At 42.0% G+C, this 20,961-nt stretch overlaps 1 protein-coding gene across 2 annotated transcripts in view; it reads right to left on the bottom strand.

Moving 5' to 3' along the window:
• The window catches only part of LOC145344035 (synaptophysin-like protein 1), a 30,988-nt gene that overhangs the window by 8,614 nt on the left and 1,413 nt on the right, over positions 1 to 20,961 (bottom strand). For both annotated transcript variants that reach the window (XM_080190764.1, XM_080190762.1), the window contains 3 exons: positions 10,393 to 10,514; positions 8,916 to 9,111; positions 1,646 to 1,834 (listed from right to left, as the gene is read on the bottom strand). In XM_080190764.1, the coding sequence (XP_080046890.1) occupies positions 1,646 to 1,834; positions 8,916 to 9,111; positions 10,393 to 10,514 (507 nt within the window). The remainder of the gene's footprint in view (positions 1 to 1,645; positions 1,835 to 8,915; positions 9,112 to 10,392; positions 10,515 to 20,961) is intronic.

Below are 20,961 nucleotides of genomic sequence, written 5' to 3'. Positions count from 1 at the left end.
CTGCAAGAGTAGGTCAGAGATTGGGAATTCTGTGGAGGCTACCTTACCTCCCAACTTCCCAAAGCCTGTACAACATCTATAAGACACAAGCCTGGAGTGCGATGGAATACATTTTGCTTGCCTGGATCAGTGCAGCTTCAACAATCTCCAAGAAGCGTGACACAATTCAAAAAAAAAAGCAATCCGCTGGATTGGGTGGCTTAAACATTCACTCTCTCACCACCAATGTGCAATGGCCACAGTGTGTAACAGAGAATCCCTACAGTGCAGGAGGCCATTTGACCCATCGAGTTTGCACTGACCACAATCCCATGCAGGCCCTATTCCCGTAACGCCATACTTACCCTGCTAATCCCATGCAATTTAGCATGGCCAATCAACCTAACCCACACATCTTTGGAGGAAACTCAAACACACGGGGAGAATGTGCAAACTATACACAATGACCCAAGGCAGGAATTGAATCCAGGTTCCTGGTGCTGTTAGGCAACAGTGCTAACCACTGTGCCATCTTGCCACCTGTGTAGACGCATCATTGACAAGATGTGCTGCAAAAACTCATCTAGGTTGCTTTAACAGCACCTGCCACACCCTCTACCACACAGAAAGCGAAGGACAACCATTGTCCAGGAACACCATCATCTGCACGCTCCCCTCCAAGCCACACACCAACCTGACTTGCAAATATATCACTGCTCAGGGTGGTTCATCATTCAAGAACGATGTGGTCAGGGATCGGGGGGGGGGCAAATTTAGAACCCAGGCCCATTCTCCACGTGCTGTATCACATGTCTAGGTTAACACTAGGCAGGCCATCTGATTTTATTCTCATTAGAGATTTTAAAGCAGCTTGATACGCCATTTTGGAGGGCTGTTAAGAGTGAGCCACATGTCAGCCAGATACAACAGTCCTTTTACCTGATGGCCATGTTACTGATATTAGTTTTTTAATCCTAGATTCATTTAATGAACTAAATTTAAATGCCACAGTTTCTGTGCTGGGACTTGAACCACTGTCTCCAGATCATTGTTTGGATTGCTAGTCCAGTAACAAAACCACCAGGCTATTATTCCTGCAAAGTAACTGTGTAGCTACCGGCTGGCAATATTGCCTCTTGAACGTCACTGCATTCGCACAGGAGCCCTTTTTAGGCACAGATTCACTCTTATAATGGATCTAGTTCTTCTGCAGTGCTCCCAGAGCTAGAGAATGTCATGGTGCAGAACGACACACTAAATTGACACAAGGCCAGATCACATGATGTGCTGGAGGCTTCTGCTGTGAGCAATAGTTACAGCAGAATCCCATAGGCCTCAGACTTATTCAATAGGATTCCAAAACGATTATTTTTGAAGTTTTCAGACTGAAAGACACACCCAAAGATTTTCAAGTGCACAATAGCAGCAACAGGCAAACTGAATATTACAAAGGATCATCACAAATGAAACATTCCCACCCCCCAAGTAATTACCCCCAAATTTTTTTCCCCACATCTCCTTCCAACCACATGTGCGCAGTGACAATTTTCTAAACCCTACCACAACATTTAAGCTATAACACATTGACAATTAATTACTGAGGGGAACTCATTTAACCACAGGGTAGGCGGCGACAAGAGGATTGAATGAAACCCGGCACACATACCACAGAAACATTCAAGTTTCCCATGCCAGACACGCCTGCCGACGAACATTCAGCCAATCCGCTGCAAATGTCAACATTTGTTATGACGTTCTCTGGATACGTAGAGTACTTGAGATCAGTGAGGCCTTTCCCCCATGCTGAAGAGGAGACCAACCACAAGAAGGCAAAAATAACTGTCACGACAAAGTCCTGGAAAACAATGAGGAAATAAAAATACAATTCAAAACACAAATGCATTGACCTCAAACTTCGCACACTATATGGTTTATTCAAATAGAACATGTTCGGAGTTCTCATCTTAAAATAATGCAGCTTTACTGAAGGGAGGCGCACCCATTGAATATACTCTGGGTCAATTGAGGGTCTTGATTTCTGCTCAAGAAGGATGACGCCAGAACTGAGAGGTTATTCCTTTTGGGACAGATTGAAGAAGCCAAGGCTCTTTCCTCCAGATGTAGATCTTTAAAACTGAGAGACTAGATAGGGGAGATATGTAGAGATGTTGTTGTAATAGTGGAAGACACAAAATCTAAAGGCCATGAATAAAATATAGTCACTAACAAATCCAACAGGGACTTGAGGATAAAACCTCTTTATCCAGAGAATGGTGAAAATGTGGAACCTGCAACCACAGGTCATAGTTGAGGCCAATATAGGGGAAGTGGAATAAGAGAGAAAGATTATTAAATGCTATGCTGACAATGCAAGATGAAGAGGGTTGGAAGCATATATAATAGCTTAAGCAGTGCAATAACGAACGGAATTTTTTTTTGAAGTACACTTGATAAACTTAATTCAGGTCATCTAGTAACTAACTGGCAGCTATAAACTGAAGTTAAAGACTGGGTAACTCATTTGTTATAATACTTACATTACCGCAAGAAGAAAAACACAGGAAATCTCAATGTATGGATTTGTGTAACAGAAAAACACAAACAGATGAGACCTTTCTCAGTCTAGCTTTAACTGGTGGTTGAGAGGGAAGTGAGGAAAGCAGGAAGGAGCGGTTTTGAAACACAACAGTCTTTCCTCATTAACAGTCCAAACAGCAGATGATAAATCAGTCTGCAGTCCAATTCTTACTACTTGAACCACAGTGATCTCACAAAAGGCACAGTGGCAGGTACTGCTGCCACACAGTGCCAGGGACCTAGGTTCAATTCCAGCCTTGGCTGACTGTGTGAAGTTTGCATGTTGTCCCCATGTCTGCATGGGTTTCCTCCCACAGTTCAAGGATGTGCAGGTTAAATGAATTGGCCATGCTAAATTGACAGTTAGGTGTGCCAAGATGTGTATGTTAGATGGGAATAACCATGGTAAATGTGTGGGATTACAGAGATGGAGACCTGGGTAATATACTCCGTCAGAGAGTTGGTGTAGACTCAATGGGCTGAATGGCCTCTTCTGCAGTGCAGGGATTCTATGAAAATGCTCTTGTTGTACATCATTTAAATTTGTACATGTCATTCATAATTAATTTCTGATTGATGCCATATATTTGCAAGAACAAACATGCAAAAAAGTCGAAATCTAGGAAAGGATATTGTGCCAGCCTAAACTTTTGGGAAAGGATAACTGGAAAGTCTTTTGAAGAGGGTACTGAATGTTTGATGGGTGATCAATAGTAAATCAGACACTTTGTTGCTTGATTTAATTTCAAGCCTCAGGACAAGAACAGCTGGAAAAAAACAAGCCCCACACGTGGCATGAAAACTTTCTGGTTCATCCCTTTTGCTTCACTTTCTCCTCTCTTTGCTAAACACAGTCACTTCACATTAAACAATGTCACCAACTATTCTACTGTCGAAAGAATTTCATATGGTTAAAAAGGAGAAATAGTAGACAAGACAGGCCAACAACTTGCATTTATGTACGGTCTTCAATGTAATAAAGTGTTGCTTCTTACTAAGATTAAGGACAAAAGTTTGGTCAAAAAGGTAAATTTCAAGGAGAGTTTAAAGGGAGAGAGGACTTCCAGAGCTTAGCATTTAGGCAGCTGAAGGCATGGCTGCCAATGATGCAGCAAGGGCGGCACAATAGTGATTAGCACTGCTGCCTCACACTACCAGAGACCTGGGTTCGATTCCCAGCTTGGATCACTGTCTGTGTGGAATCTGCACCTTCTCCCCACGTCTGCACGGGTTTCCTCCAGGTGCTCCGGTTTCCTCCCACATTCTGAAAAATGTGCTGGTCAGATGCATTGGCCCAAACAGACACCGGAGTGCGACGACTAGGGGAATTTCACAGTAACTTCATGGCAGTGTTAATGTAAGCCTTACTTGTGACTAATACATAAACTTTAAGCAACGATGGCAATTAAGCAAGTTACAGCCTTCAGGACTCAACAACTTTCTCCTCCATCTTAACATTTTTTAAAAAATATCCCATACATTTTTGTCTAATGCAAAACACTCCATTTCCCCCAGCTCTTTGCCCCTGGTCCTCCATCTCATTCTTCAGACTGCTACACTTCTGTTGAAATCACTTTCACCTCCAGTTAATACTGACCAGATCTGCCCTCAGTTCTGTCAAACAGTCAAAGAGGACCGAACATTAAGTCTATTCTGTCTCCCTACAGACGCTGAGTTTTCCAGCAATATCTTTTTCAGATTCCAGCATCTGCTTATTTTAGTGATGGCCCAAGTACTAATCCAGTTGGTAATTTGGGGTTGGGAAGTGGATAAATTCAAGATCCCACAAGAATTTAGCCATAGTTTCAGTCGGGAAAGTTATGTTTCCATAGCTTTCATGAACAAAACTTAAGACATCTTTGTGTGTGTGTGTGTGTGTGTGTGTGTGGCGGGGGGGGGGGTGGGGGGGGGGGGGCACTGAATTAATTTTGCTTATACTATCACAAAATAATACATCTGAATATTGAACACAGTTATGAACCACTTCACAGCAGGCAAATTAGACACTTCATCTCTATCCTGCACAATGTAGCAACTTAAAGACTTCGACAACTACAGGCACTGTCTGATCTTCAGTGCTCGTGACAAGTGATCAAAAATAGAAAAATGCTCCAAACACTCAGCTGGTCAGACAGCAGATGTGGCAAGAACACTGGAGTTAATTTTTTGAGTGAGGGCTTTTGACAAAGCTCAGGGTCGATAGAAACAAACATTTTAGCAGGAAAAGGCCAAAGGGAAGATGGTGAGAATTAGAGCATAGAATTAAACTACTTCAGACTTTAAATGGAATAGGCACAAGGAAGCATAATGAGACAACTTTTTTTATAAATGTCTTGCTAACTTTTTAATGTACGGGATGTGTGAATAGTTGGAGGCACAGAGGGTAGATGGCAGCTTGGAAATGTAAGAAACTAAACATGAAGAACACATCAGCAGCCCAGAAAAATAGTGGGAAAAGCAAGCCAAGACCAAAGCAGCAGAACAAGCTGCCCCACCGCGATACCTCTCACTGCACTATCCTGAAATGCATGGACCATCAAGTCACACGTGATCAAGCTTCTGGCTATCACAAGTACAAAGAACAAAAACAGGCCGGGAAACAGGCCCTTCGGCCGAAAAGGCCCGCGCCGCCATTTTAACATTACCAGTCCCCCCTTCACCCATGACCCTTATCTATGCTTATGGCATTCCACATTGAGGGAAACTAATTTAGGGACAATTTATTACCTCCAATCAGCCTAATAGCACATCTTTGGGGTGTGGGAGGAAACCGGAGCATCCGGAGAAAACCCCCACAAGCACAGGGAGAATGCGCAAACTCCCACAGACACCGGCCCAAATCCATGTGTCTGCACAGCAATCAGTGATAGTCACTGAGCTGTCGTATTGCCCAGCATCTGGTCCAGTTTAAGCGCACACTAACGACATGAAGCACTAGGCTACTCTCGAACATCCAAGAGCAGCCCTAGTACGACCCATTGCGTGCATGCCCCTCGTTGGACAACAAGGCAGACCAACTTAAAACCTGTGAATTAAAAGAGAAAAACATTAGTATCATTCCTCATCCTTATACATTACCAGGGACGTCCCAATGCTAATGAACCTTATCTCCTATATCCTCCCATCTCCAACCCACTCACATACCTAAGTAACTCTTAAACAAATCCAGCATGCCTGCCTCCACCACCTTGCTTGGCAGAGCATTCCATACCCCCACTACCCTCTGTGTGAAAAACCTCCCTCTAATATCCGTGTTATACCTCCCCCCCCTCACCCTAAGCCCGTGGCCCCTCGTACTGTGTGTCCCTAACAGAGTAAACAGTAGTAAGCTATTTCCTATCTATACCCTTCATAATCTTATATACCTTTATTAGATCCCCCCCCTTAGTCGCCATCTTTCAAGGGAAAACAGCCCCAATTTGCTCAATCTTTCCTCATAACCCAGTCCTTTCATACCAGGCATCATCCTGGTAAACCTCCTCTGCACTCTCTCCAGAGTCTCCACGTCCTTCCGGTAGTAAGGCGACCAGAACTGGACGCAGTACTCCAGATGCGGCCTAACCAACGTTCTATACAACTGCAACATTAGACTCCAGCTCTTATACTCTATACCCCTTCTTATAAAGGCTAACATACCATAAGCTTTCTTCACAACCTTCTCCACTTGTACTGCCACCTTCAAAGACTTGTGCACTTGCACCCCCAGGCCCCGCTGCGTTTCTATACTCTTTATAGGCTTACCCTTTATCATATAACTCCCCCCTACATTATTCCTGCCAAAATGCATCACCTCATATTTATCAGGATTAAACTCCATTTGCCACATATCTGCCCAATATACCAGCCTATCTATATCCTGTTGTATTGCCAGACACTGCTCCTCACTGCCCGCCAATCCAGCCATCTTGGTGTCATCAGCAAATTTGCTGATCACACCACTTACTCCCTCTTCCAAGTCATTTATATATACTACAAAAAGAGGTCCCAGTACTGAGCCCTGCAGCACACCATTAGTGACAGACCTCCAACTAGAAAAGGACCCTTCCACTACTACTCTGTGTCTCCTCTTAGCAAGCCAGTTCTCCACCCATCTCGATACCTGGCCTTGTATCCCATGAGCCTTAATCTTTGTTACCAACCTACCATGAGGGACTTCGTCAAACGCCTTACTAAAATCCATATGGACGACATCAATGGCTCGTCCTTTTAAGTCATTTATCGAGCAAAGTAAAATAACACACTCCATACAACCAGCCATTCAGAAATGTTGATTGATGCATATGGCTAGAGGCAACAGTTGCTTCATCAGAAAGTATAATGAACACCTTGCTCCTTTTGATAACATGGCAGCCATGATGTGAAGATGCTGGCATTGGACCAGGGTGGGCACATTAAGAAGTCTCACAACACCAGGTTAAAGTCTAACAGGTTTATTTGGAATCGTGAGCTTTCGGAGCGCTGCTCCTTCATCAGGTCAGTATCACCTGAAGCATTCACCTGATGAAGGGGCAATGCTCCAAAAGCTCGTAATTCCAAATAAACCCACTGGACTTTGACTTGGTGTTGTGGGACTTCTTATAATAACATGACAGGCAAAACCACTGATTCGATCCTCACCCTTCAGTGTCATTAGAATTAAATTCTTCTTTCCTACTGCCCGAGCTCCCATTACAAACACGTATGAAAAGGAATCCTGGGACATGTGAGGCCTTGGTGATCATGTGGACTGGTTAAGAGTCAATTCAAGCACACTGTCACAGCTGTGAGCCCCAAATCATACTGACATACTGATACTGATGCAGCCGACTGGGTGGTTTGCCTGCTACATGCTATTTTTACTGGCTTCCAGAGAGTCACACATCTGAACAAGTAATTTAGGAGCGCAGCTTGGAAAAATGTCAGCTGGAAGCACAGCAACCAATATTACCTCAGTTTCATGGAAGATCTGAACAGAACAAATTCGATAATTACATAATGGATCCCATGAGATGAATTAGCATATCCTGAAATGCCACACAACTTACCATGATTCACATTCGTCCTTTAATTTGTGCAGCAGGAAACAAAATGACAAGTCATTTTAAAACTCAAGAACCTTTCTATCCATTTTGACTCAGTCATGAATGGGAGTAGCAAATTTAAATCTGTGAAAACTATAGGCATTGAAGCAAGCAGATATTGAATATATAATAATGGAAATGTTCATTACTAACATAGTTGAAATATAAAATAGCCCCTGGGTAATGACAACGTGTCAGGCAATGGGGAAATTTCTGGCACTGCATAAAACAGATTAGCAGGGGTAAGATTCCCCAAACAATAAGGATTTAGAAGTAAGTTTTATTCTTTGACGGTCACAGATATCAGAATATGCCATGAGTATCGCATTAGGTAATCAAACTACTAGGATTTTTAAAATGATACTGGTCACTTATAAGAGCCTGATTTGATTTTTTAAAAATCAGATTGCTTTTTGAAATTGATTTTTTCTTCTAAAATTGAACATTTGAACATACAGCAAGCCTACCATGCAGTGCTAATTAATAAGTGGCAGCGCGTTGAACTTTACTATTAATAGCAGTAGAGTCCCCAGCTAGCTATTGAATTTCATATCAATACGACAAGCGGGTAAAATGAATACAGCTACAAGCTGCTATTAATAGACAGTCACCATTTCGAGCTCCAATCCCAATACTTCAGTCCCTCCTCAGCACTGACATCTATGTGAGAGTTTTCAGGAATACTAATGTCTGAAATCACTCGGTACTCATTTCAACATCAGCAATTAAATCTTCCTAATGCAGTGAAAACTGAGATCCCTGCTTACAACAAAACGCTTACAGATGCAATAATTCCACGTTCCCACTTACAGGGACAGCATCAGATTGTTGACACCATGGTCCACATTGGTACATATACACAATTTGGGGAAATACATAAGTGATTATGAGTCTAACCAAATAAAAGGCATAATCATCTACAAGTGGGTAATGGCAGCCAAGCAGGGCTCCAGATATACAATACTCAGCTGACTTGCTGCAAATCACTTATCTTGACTTGGAAACCCATTATAAAATATTGATTGAAGTCAGGGCAGAGATCTGACATTATAAAGAAGCTTTAGATGCTCTATAAGGCAGTCAAATGCTTGCAGAGATTTCTCAACATCATACCATGCTTTAAACTATTTGCCCCTCCCCATCTAATTGATTTACCCCATGGTTCATCATTGGCAAGGATTAAAAACACTCCAATTTATGTCATAAGCTATAACGTTGAACAGTTTAAATATTACATTGATCTGTATAGTTATCCACCCACACAGCCGTTTCATGAAAGCATCCCCTCAAGATACTTACAATCATCGGCCCACGGTTGCCATCACGGTAGATATGGAGATAACCAACGTACAGAACAAGGGCGGCCATACAGTAGAGAAAGGCTAACACTGCGATTGCAACAAAAAACTCAGCAGACGATGAAAAATCTCCCACAAGGTAGATATCTTCTGATCGATTGCAGGTATTCTTAGGGACAATCAAAATAGAGTTCAACCTAGAAGGTATCACACAAATTCAAGAATCACTTTTACAGATACTGCTGAAAAAAAGACGTTTCGTTGAAGCTTTTTTGTCTTGCATTCATCAGAACAAAATCGCAAGAGTATCAACATCAGGGGAAATAACATTATACTGTTATGGAGACAGCAAATTGATTTACAAGTGGACTCTTAATGGTGGCAGAGGTGTCGCCATGGAGAACATGCAACAATTAATAGTAACTGACAACTATGGTGCCAAGCATTGTTTAAAAATTTAAATGAGGCAGCTTGATTCTGATTGGTCAAGACATTACCTTGAGGAATGAACTAGCGAATGGCTATCACTATTTTTGTTTAGCTGAAATAGGCGCAATGTGCGTACATGTTCTGTCTGTCTGTTCAGCAATACTCAATTATTTTTACATAAAAGTTAAGCTTACTTGTTCCCCCTTGTCAAAAATTCTTCTCAAAAACCACTGTAGTGACCCTTGATAGGGCAGTAAATGTAAATGGCATAATTTAAATGCTAATACTGGTATTGCAGAACTGTACAACAACAAGAAGCTATCACATGAGACAAGACTACTTCATTTACTCCCTGTCTACATCATTTCCTGTGTTAGGCTGTTCCAATTATTTGGCGAGATGGCAGACAAAGGGACAGGATTGGGGACTTTTTTGAAAAAAATGTAAAAGAACTTCGTTTTGCCAAATGCAACAGGCTCAAACCTTGGAAGCTTGTATTTAATTAGCAGAGGCAATGATCTAGTGGTATTATCACTAGACATTAATCCAGAAACTCAGCTAATATCCTGGGGATCCATGTTTGAATCCTGCCACAGCAGATAGTAGCATTTGAATTCAATAAAAAATATCTGGAATTAAGAATCTACTAGTGACCATGAAACCATTGTTGATTTCAAAAAAACCCACTAATGCCCTTTAAGGAATCTACTGCCCTTACTTGGTCTGGCCTACATGCGATTCCAGAATCACACAATGTGGTTGACTCTCAACTGCCCTCCAAGAGCAACTGGGGATGGGCAATAAATGCTGGCAAGCCAGTGACGCCCCTATCCCATGAATGAATAAAAACACTGGGAACATAGAACAAAGCTAAAAAACATAAAAAGTTGACAAATTAACCTTGTGCATTCAACAGCAAACCTATGAAGCTAACTTAGTCAAGTCCAGTGTCACACTGTGCACCCATTAAAAGGTTACAATACAAAACTAATAGTCTCAATAGTGTCAAGTTAAATTCTATTCCAAACAATAAAGCCCAAAGTACTAACCTGAATGGATACTGAAAGGCCGCACTAAATAATTGAGTCTCATTAGTGCTCTTGCATTTCACATTCAAGGCAGTTTTGCCACTGAATCCGCCACATGTTGCAAATCCAAAAATTGCAAATATCTGAGTTTAAAAAAAAGGTCCATTAAGCAATGACAAGTTTTCATCTGTTGCAACATTTAAAAAAGATGGTTCATCGTTGGTTATGGTTGCTTTAAAACGAGAGAGATTGGGTCATTTACAATGCAGAGTGTCATTCATAGCCCACGAGCCTCCCATCTAAAGCCCATCAATATGGGAAAAATGTGATACTGACGGCACATCCTTTTAGTAAATTTTTGTGAAATGGCCATGGCAAGATTTCAATTCAGCACCATCTTCAAATATAGGTGATTGGCAAACATCGACTACCCCGCAAACAATATTCAAACCCCTCTGAAATAAGGCAAACCACTCAGTCAAAAACGCCCAGTGACGTTTTCACTACTACAATGAAAATAAGCTTTATTAAAAAAAAATGCAAGTTGGAACCAGTTACTTGAACAACTGCAGATTTTGGCAGGCTCTGGCTCTCCAGAGTATTGCTACTATGTTCATCTGTATATCAACTCTGAAATCTGAGCAGTCAGAATGGAGCACATGGTGAAGGACACAGACACTTAGCACCAACAATTAAAAAAAAACTTAGAGTTTGCAGCACAATATCACCCTACTTAATCTTATCCATCTCTTCTCTTCCCCCTTCATAGTGGGACAGAAGGATAGCAGCTCTTACCTTTGAGCATTTTTTCTTATTTTCAATTTTTCCTTCCAAATTTGTATTTTCAATTTTTTTTATAACATTACAAAATTGTGATTGCATTGCGGTTGTATTAAGCTGCTGAATGGAGATGCATTGAATTCCATTGCACTCTCTAATCTTGGTCAATATTTTCATGGAATGTTTTCAAAGAATCCCTACTGTACAGGAGGCCATTCAGCCCATTGAGTCTGTACCAACCATATCCCATCCAGGGCCCTATTCCCACAACTAAAGCATTTACACTGTTAATCCCCCTGACACGAGTCAATTTAGCATGGCCAATCAACCTAACCTGCACATCTTTGGACTGTGGGAGAAAACTGGAGCACCTGGAGGAAACCCACACTGACACAGGGAGAATGTGCAGACTCCACACAGACAGTGGCCTGAAGCCAGAATTGAATCAGGGACCATGGCGCTGTTTTGGGGCAGCATGGTGGCACAATGGTTAGCACTGCTGCCTCTCAGTGCCATGGTCTCAGATTCAGTTCCAGCCTTAGCCACTGTCTGTGTGGACTTTGCACATTCTCTCCATGCCTGCGTGGGTTTCCTCCAGCTGCTCCAGTTTCCTCCCACAGTCCAAAGATGTGCAGGTTAGGTTGACTGGCCATGATAATTCCCCTGACACTTGGGTCAATTTAACAGGGTAAATGCTTTGGTTGTGGGAATAGGGGCCTGGATGGGATTACAATGTACCTATCCTGTCAAGGTGTACAGTCCAAGGGCAAAACATTTCAAATTGAAGATTACAGAAAGTGCAATAAATTTCAGCATCTCTCTAGACAACATGCATTTCATGTCAGGCATAAAGCCCAAAGAGTCATGCTGGACTCACGTTAATTCTATTTCTCTCTCCATAGGCCTGCTGAGTTTTTCCAACAGTTTCTGTTTTATTTTAGATCTCCAGTATCTGTAGTATTTTGCTTCTAATAGACCCAGAAGGGTAGGAACAGGAGTAAAGCACTGCAGTTTCCAGCCATTTGGTATAGGAGGGCTGAAAGGTTTAACTGCAACCCTTCCCTGTCCCAAGTTTTAATGCTTCCCTCAGGCCTGGACCTCAGGATGTGCCTCCGTCTGCAACATTTAGTTGAGGACTCTCTGCACTGGAAGACCAGCAGGTTTCAGACCGACCGAAGAGCCTCTTTTTCCTAGTTGACGGCCCTCCAGTTTATTGGTGTTTGTCCATAGTGCTGCAGCATGGAGCTGCTCGGAATGAACCTTGACAAAATCCCCAGCATCTGTCTCCAGGTCTCCTTTGGAAAGGCACTTTCCACAAGGAGATGCATAATGATTTCTTCCCCAACACAAGCACCTTGACAGCTACATGCAGAGGAGATGAATAACAGACACTTAAGTAATATTTTTACAGGGACCAAAGTCCAACTTAAGAACCCATTCAGTTAGCTTTCCCAGATGAATCCTGAAATGCCAAAAACCACCAACAACAGATCGGACTTTAAATTCTGAAGCAGAACTTTCTCAATGATACCTACTTGTACTAGCCACTTTACCAATTACAAACCTTGTGGCTCTCCCTCTGTTCTGACACTTTCTGCTCCGTGGCATACAATAATCGGCACTGCTCCAGTCTCTCGCTAAACTCTGGTCCCATTACCTGAAAAACCCTATTCCTGGAATGGGGACAAAAAGGGTATTTTTCGCTGCGGTTGGGGAATGGGAGATGGCTAGAGCTACTCAGTGAAGTGGGCTGCTATAGTGTCCATTGTGTAGAAAAGCCAAAAGGTCTTCATTTTAACATCACGGAGGCAAAAGCACAGCAAGATGCTGCCACAACAAAGACTTCGCAAGCATTTTGAATACATTGCTGGAAGGGGTGTGGGTGCTTCCTCCCCGTGTGCCTTCAAGAGGGAGCTGGACTGCTTCCTGCTTATAAAAGATAAATGGCTTTATACTGCAGGTAATACTTGGTTCTTATGATCCTCTGGACTGGTTTTGATCAGCTAGGGAGTTAGAGAAGGAGCTTTTTCTCATGACTGTGACAGACTAGCATATCTTTCCTTATCTGTTAAATTAGTACATGATCCATGAAGATTCCAAATTCAACACAGATCCAAATCAAGTTGTCTCATCTGAAGGAAAAGCAGGTCACTACAATGCATAGTCCAATGACTATAATGTTTTTCTTCCAATTTCTGAATGCCTTCCCATTAGGATGCAGGTTCGTAAATGCATTAGGCAAGAGGAAGAACTCAATAGGGACTGCTTCACAGTCACATATCACGATACGCATGGGGGATACAGTGCACACTGAAGAAATTTTCCCCACATTTACCAACAAGAAGCAAGGATTACAGCAATTGTTCATGAAAGATAAACAGATTGCAAATATCTATAGGATTTTGGGGCATGCATAAATATCCTAATAGCAAATGCAGTGTTATTTTGCAGAAAACATTTTCAAGTTGTACCCCTTAGGGATCTACATTATGTTTCATCTTTTGCAGGTCTGCCAATCTGACTCAATGTGAAGCAGTTTCCAGCACAATTTTCCCAGCCTAGGTACCTCTCTAGATCAATGTGTCAACAGGATGTGACAACCCAGCAAGATGGGAAAAATATCTGACACCACCCCCACCTGAGAAAAAAAACTCTCCTTCCCCTTGTTAATTTCATTTTCAAATGGTGATTACAAAATACATTCCCAGATATAGAACTTTGTATTTGAAGAACTATGAAGCCCACCCCCTCCAAAAAAAAACACACAAATGAGACACTGCTACTGATAAAGCTGTTAACATCTGGCCTAATTTTACTAACAAACATACGAATGAAGAGTAGGCCACCCGGCTCCTTCAGCCTGCTCCATCATTCAAGATCACAACTGAGCTGGTGAAAATAACGCCCAGAGCTTGCCAACAGCCCACACAAACACACTTGCCAACAATCTCTAAAATGCCACACGTCATACAGTCCTCACCACTCATGTCAGTGCCAGCATGGTTTGCCCAAAATATTTTTTAAAACAAATTTACCTTGCACTTGCCTTTCCTATTTGTTCACAGTTACATTCAAAATGGCATTCTGCTAATTGCAATTTAACAAGGTACAAACAGCCAAATTAAGCTATTTGAAGATCTGACTTTGCCCAAACTCAGCAGAACTTCTTAAATGGGCAAGCATTGGTCAGAACATTGAACACAGGAATTGGGACATCTTGTTGACATCACACAAGACATTAGTAAGACCACAATTGGAATACTGTGCACAGTTCTCGTCACCCTATTATAAAAAGGATATTATTAAATTAGAGTGCAGAAAAGATTAACTAAGATGCTACCGGGACTTGATGGTTTGAGTTACAAGGAGGGGCTGGATAGACTGGGACTTTTTTCTCTGGAGCGTAGGAGGCTTAAGGGTGATCTTAGAGGGGGGGCTATAAAATAATGAAGGGCATAGATCAGCTTGATAGTCAATATCTTTTCCCAAAGATAGGGGAGTTCAAAAGTAGAGGGCATAGGTTTAAGGTGAGAGGAGATACAAAAGGGTCCAGAGGGGCAATTTTTCCATACAGAGGTTGACAAGTGTCTGGAACAAGCTGCCAGAGGTACTAGTAGAAGCAGCACAATCTTGTCTTTTAAAAAGCGTTTAGACAGTTACTTGAGTAAGATGGGTATAGAGGGATATGGGCCAAACACGGGCAATTGGGACTAGTTTAGGTGTTTAAAACGGGCAGCATGGTCAAGTTGGGCCATGATTCTAAGCACTTACTGAACCCTAGGGTGTGATAAATGTTGCCTATTTGACTTCTAAAGCAATAGCAAAATGATCCATATCACGAAATGTGGCTCAGTGACACATACAGAGCTTTACCTAAACGACTTGCATTTCTAGAACATTTTACACGACTGTGGGACATTTACAGCCAATGAAACAATTTTGACATGTTGTAGTGTGGGAAGTGTGACAGCCAATGTGCAGAGAGCAGAAAGGAGCACAAGCAACTGAGCCACAGCTGATACCACCGTGTGGGGGAATATTATACTTAGAACCTGTTACTGTATGAGAGATCAGAATCATTATATTTTAGAGACACAATTTCATGTTTTGATTTTTGTCATCCTACACAGCAAATGGCTTTTAATCACTAACACAGGAGAAAACTTTTCTATAGCCCAGTGAAGTGTGTGATGAACATCTAGCTCGTGGTTCATGTTAATATTTTAATGATCATTTTTAATTCTGGGAAAATTAAAGTTTAATTGTAGAAAATTGGATAAATGTAACTAAAGCAGTTTGGAGTTTATTACACTTAAAAGAATGGGGCCATGCTGACTTAAGGCGTTAACAGCTAGAAACACAAGATCCTAAAATAGCAGGTGGGCTTACCTGGCCAAAGACAGAATGTCTACACTGCTTGCAAAGAAGTGCAGTACTGACAGATGTTTTACTTTGAGATTTAGAACTAAATCGGAGGATGTGTCTAGGGCGGTGGATAAAGGAGAGCCGGTGGATGTGGTCTTTCTTGATTTTCAGAAGGCGTTTTACAAGGTACCTCACAAGAGGTTATTGCAGAAGGTCAGGGGACATGGAGTTGGGGGTAGGGTGTTAGCGTGGATAGAGGATTGGTTGTCAAATAGGAGGCAGAGAGTGGGGGTCAATGGATGCTATTCGGATTGGCGGTTGGTGACTAGTGGAGTGCCCCAGGGGTCGGAGCTGGGGACTCAGCTACTTACCATTTATATAGATGATCTAGAGGAGGGAACCGAGTGTATGGTGTCGAAATTTGCTGATGACACCAAGATTGGTGGAACGGCAAGGGTGGGGAGAGTCTACAGAAGGATCTAGATAGGCTGGGCGAATGGGCCAGGAACTGGCAAATGGAATTTAATGTTGGCAAGTGCGAGGTGGTCCACTTTGGTAGGAATAATGGTAGGAGGGATTATTACTTACGTGGCGAAAAACTGCAGCAGGCGACAGTGCAGAGGGACCTCGGGGTCCTTGTGCATGAGTCGCAAAAACCCAGCTTGCAGGTGCAGCAGGTGGTCAGGAAGGCTAATGGGATGCTGGCCTTCATAGCGAAGGGGATTGAATATAAAAGTAGGGAGGTCTTGCTGCGGCTGTATAGGGCATTGGTGAGGCCGCAGCTGGAGTACTGTGTGCAGTTTTGGGCGCCGTACTTACGCAAGGATATTTTGGCCTTGGAGGGAGTGCAGAGGAGGTTTACTAGGCTGATGCCGGAGTTGAGGGGGTTGAGCTATGAGGAGAGACTGAATAAACTAGGCTTGTACTCGTTAGAGTTTAGAAGAATGAGGGGAGATCTCATTGAGACGTATAAGATGATGAATGGAATGGATAGGATAGAGGTGGAGAGACTCTTCCCGCTCAGAAAGGACAGTAGGACTAGGGGGTACAGCCTCAAGATAAAGGGGGGGCGGTTTAGAACGGAGTTGAGGAAGAACTTCTTCACTCAAAGGGTGGTGAATCTCTGGAATTCTCTGCCCGTTGAGGTGGTGGAGGCTACCTCGCTAAATATTTTTAAGACACGGGTTGATGGGTTTTTGATAAGAGAGGGGATTAAGGGTTATGGGGAGAGGGCGGGAATGTGGAACTGAGCCACGACAGATCAGCCATGATCTTATTGAATGGCGGGGCAGGCTCGAAGGGCTAGATGACCTACTTCTGCTCCTATTTCTTGTGTTCTTATATCCTTTCGGGAAAGAAATCAACTGTCTTTACCCAGTCTGGCCTACAAGTGACACCAGATCCACAGCAACGTGGCTGACTCTAAACCACTCCTGAAATGGTCCAACAGGACATCCAGATGAAGGGCAACATTGCTGACCTTACCAGCAATGCTTATATCCTATGAAAGGGTAAAATGTGTGGGATCAGTTTTAGTCGCTTCTGCCATTTAATGTGGTGCACCGGACCATAGTTTGCCTGCTAATTCACATTCACCTCATGTTAAATCGGAGTATTAGAGTAGAAGCTAGATACTGTCACTTGCTTTACATTTTTCTGACTTTGTAAGTAAAGTTCATTTTCTTTAAAAGCGTGGAGTCTCCTGATTTTATTCTTCTGGTGGTTAACTGTGATGCCAATCTATATGAGATGGAATAACTGCTCACGAACCAGATTATAACAAGTTGCAATTTAAAAATATTAAAAATTACAAGACATCCAAGTTAATAATCACATTCTGCACCAAAAAAAGTTAACCAATGATTTGAAGCAATATAAATAATACTGCAATGTGGGAATTCCACTCCATTGCAAAAATATATCATCATGATTTGAACTGAAGAGGCTATAATCATAACATATTGAAAGTGAAGTCAAATCATTGGCTGCAGTACAATTCTTGGAATTATATTCAACTTAACTGCCAATTAACAAAGCTGAAAATTGCCAATGTTTATTGAAAATTTTATGCGTTCTTCCATTCATAAACAAGATTTCCAATCAGGACAATCTGTACTGTTTGAAAGGATTCACTATTCAATAAAGGACAGGAGCAGTCATCAGGAAGCTCCACAGTGATGTCGAGCACCCCTGTGCATTCCTCCCCATTTGCAGCCATTGGATCAAACAAGAAGCCATGATGAAATTCAAAGCTTTGATTTCTCCTGGGGCTGGTGCATGAAGAGTTAAGAAGTGGAAACTTCAGCTCATTAGCTATTGCGTTAATGAAAGTTTGCACTGTATTGATGTCTGATTGAGCTCTATTCCTGGTAAAGCAACCACAGAGCTAATTAATTAATCCAGAGTTCACTCATCTGATTGATGCAGGAAGTGTGGAGGTGAGCAGTTAGAAATTGCACAGTGTGCCATCTGTTTGGAAGCCTAAGACACCATCTAGCAACAAACAGAATACAGTTTATATATCAGAGCATTACTGAACTATACTCCTGCCACCTTCCCAAATGTCAACCTTCACTTTTTTGTTTCACCTTCTATTTAAAAAGTGGTTTAACAAACTACCAGCCCTTTAAATAAGCAAAGTAGATAAAACATTCTGCCTCTATAACCATAATTGCAACCTAGAGGACTGTATGAAAAGGACTTCACCTTTGCTGAATGAGGCTGGAGAGGACTGCAAGAGTAGCTGAGGCGGAGGATTTCAAAATACTGCAGGTTAAAGAAAAGTGGCACTTTATCAAAATGAGCAACTGAAGAAATGGCCAGTGATTCAAGGTGCTAGCCACTGGGCTCATGTATTACAAAACCCATAGCAAAGGTTTGAGAATGTCAAATTAAAAAAAAAGCATTTATTTTAAGTAAACCATATAAATTCAAATCATGGGGAAGTGGTGGTGTGGTGCTACTAAACCAGTACTCCAGAAAACCACAGTGATGCCTTGGGGACACGCATTCAAATCCTACCATGACAGATGTTGAAGTTTGAAATCATTAAAATCTGAAATTAAAGGTTGATCATCATGGGTGGCATGGTGGCAGAATGGTTAGCACTACTGCCTCACAGCAGTGCCAGGGATCCGGGTCTGACTTAAACCTTGGCTGACTGTGCAGAGTTTGGCTATTCTCCCTGTGTCTGCGTGGGTTTCCTCCGGGTGCTCTAGTTTTCTCCCACAATCCAAAGATGTGTAGTTTAGGTTGATCAGCCATGCTCAAATGCCCCTTAGTGTCAGGGGGATTAGCAGGATAAATATGTGGGTTTATAGAGATAGGGCCTGGATGGGATTGTCGTCGCTGCAGGCTCAATGGTCTGAATGGCTTCCTTCTGCACTCTATCAATTCTATGTCATAAAAACCCAAGGAAATCTGCCATTCTTACCTGGTCTGGGCTAAATGTGGCTCAAGAGCCACAGCAACATGGTTGCTCAATGAAATGGCCTACCAAGCCACTCAGTTCAAGGGAAATTAGGGACGAGCAACAAATGTCTGATGGCAGCAGGGAAGAAGCTGTTCTTGAGTTGGGTGGTACGTGTCCTCAGACTTTTGTACCTTTTACCTGATAGGTGTCGGAAGAGAGTATATCCAGGGTGCATGGCATCCATGAGTATGCTGGCTGCTTTTCCGAGGCAACAGGAAGTATAGACTATGTCAATGGATGGGAGGCTGGTTTGAGAGATGGACTGGGCCACAACCGTTTGTAGTTTTTTTTGCAATCTAGGACAGAGCAGGAACCATACCAAGCTGTGATACAGCCAGAAAGCATTCTTCCAGCTTCAGGAATGAGGGACAAAATTTCCAATCTCTTCGACTCAACAGCGGAATCACGTACATCAAAACTTCATGGTAGGGAAAATGAGACGTACTGAAGGTATAAGCCAGGAATTGCATTTATCTGAACATGTACAATGCAGAGAAACAAGGAAGAATATGAACTTCTGGACAAAACAGGAAAAAAGTGACTAAGGGGTCACCTGATTGAGGCCTTAAAACAGATATTACAAAAAAGAGAGTGTTTTCTCTTGAGGGGAAGAGCATACAAAGGCTACATAACACAGTCACTAAGAAATCCAACCAGGACTTCAGAAGAAACTTCTTTACCCAAAGAGAATGTGAACTTGCTACCACAGGAAGTGGCTGAAGCCAATAAAGTCAATACGTTTGACGAAAAGCTAGTCAAGCATCTGAGAGAGAAGGGAACAGAGGGTTATTGTGACAGGTTTAAGTAAACAAAGTCGAGATGAGGTTTGAGTGGCGCGTAAACACTAGTATGAACTGGTTCGGCTGAATGGCCTATTTCTGTTGCCATATATCCCATGTGAAGACAAATGTACAATGTTTAATATTATGATAAGTGAGAGAAATGGTTTTCTGAGGTAGGAGGGTCAGTAATCTGAGCACACAGATTTCAGATGAACTGCCAACAAAACCAACATGGACACACAACCAGCGAAGGCTATTCAGCCCAATCAATTAAATCCAAACTCAAGGTTCAGATCTGATCATTTTCTTTGGTCCTGAAGTAGTTTTCAAAAGTACATAAAACCATCACCAAATAGCTTAGATAGTAAAACTTTGGTTTTAGCATAAATTGGTATTTTAACCAAACTTATACAAAAGGAAACCAAAATTATACCAAAGGAAAATTGGTCTGATTAATGAGCAGTAGAAATGTTTTTTCCTTTTTTGAAATGTCGGAGTGGGCTTTTCGAAATCAGCAGCAAAACATTTTAACGAGAAGTACAAAATATGCAGTTGGCTGGCACAACTAATTTCTTGTGGTTTGAGGTCCAACAACTCAGTGATCCTTATGAGATAGAGAATGGAGTTTACAAAGTAGTGTTAAGTGGTTAATTTTTTCAGCAAATTTATTAACACAGTATTTATGCCCAAGAGGTAGAAGCCCTCATGCAGTCCAGAAGAGCGTACCCAATACTGGTCCATAAGGAGGATTGATAGCTCCAAATGGAGTTTATTAACCAGAAAAAACGGACAGGGACACCAATATGACAAAACAGGGGGAATAAAAGAATTAAAATGCCATAAATGTACAAGCTTATTTTTAAACAATGGCACATTTAACACTTCTGACTTGAGCAGTTTTAGGCTTGTGGATTGTGGTTTCAAAAAGCAAATCTTAAAAAGTAAGTCCTCAAGGAAATTACAAAACCAGAAGTTGCACAAGTGTACACAGAGCTAAACATTTCACTCTTCATTTAATGCAACACAAGCAGGTCACGCCTCTTGCCTGCACTGGTTACAGTGATCACCACCAAGACAACCACAAAGTCACCAAATACACTTTAGTCCACAGTAAAACGTACCCTGACATGCACAATACCGCACATTACGTGTCTGATGATTTACGCTGAATATTCCAGTCTGTGCTTCCTC

The sequence above is a fragment of the Carcharhinus amblyrhynchos genome, chromosome 6 (assembly GCF_965287045.1).
Source record: "Carcharhinus amblyrhynchos chromosome 6, sCarAmb.v2.hapA, whole genome shotgun sequence".
In the NCBI taxonomy this organism is placed as follows: Eukaryota; Metazoa; Chordata; class Chondrichthyes; order Carcharhiniformes; family Carcharhinidae; genus Carcharhinus; species Carcharhinus amblyrhynchos.
The sequence above is the reverse complement of the archived record's forward strand: the minus strand, read 5'-3'. Positions and strand labels throughout refer to the sequence as shown.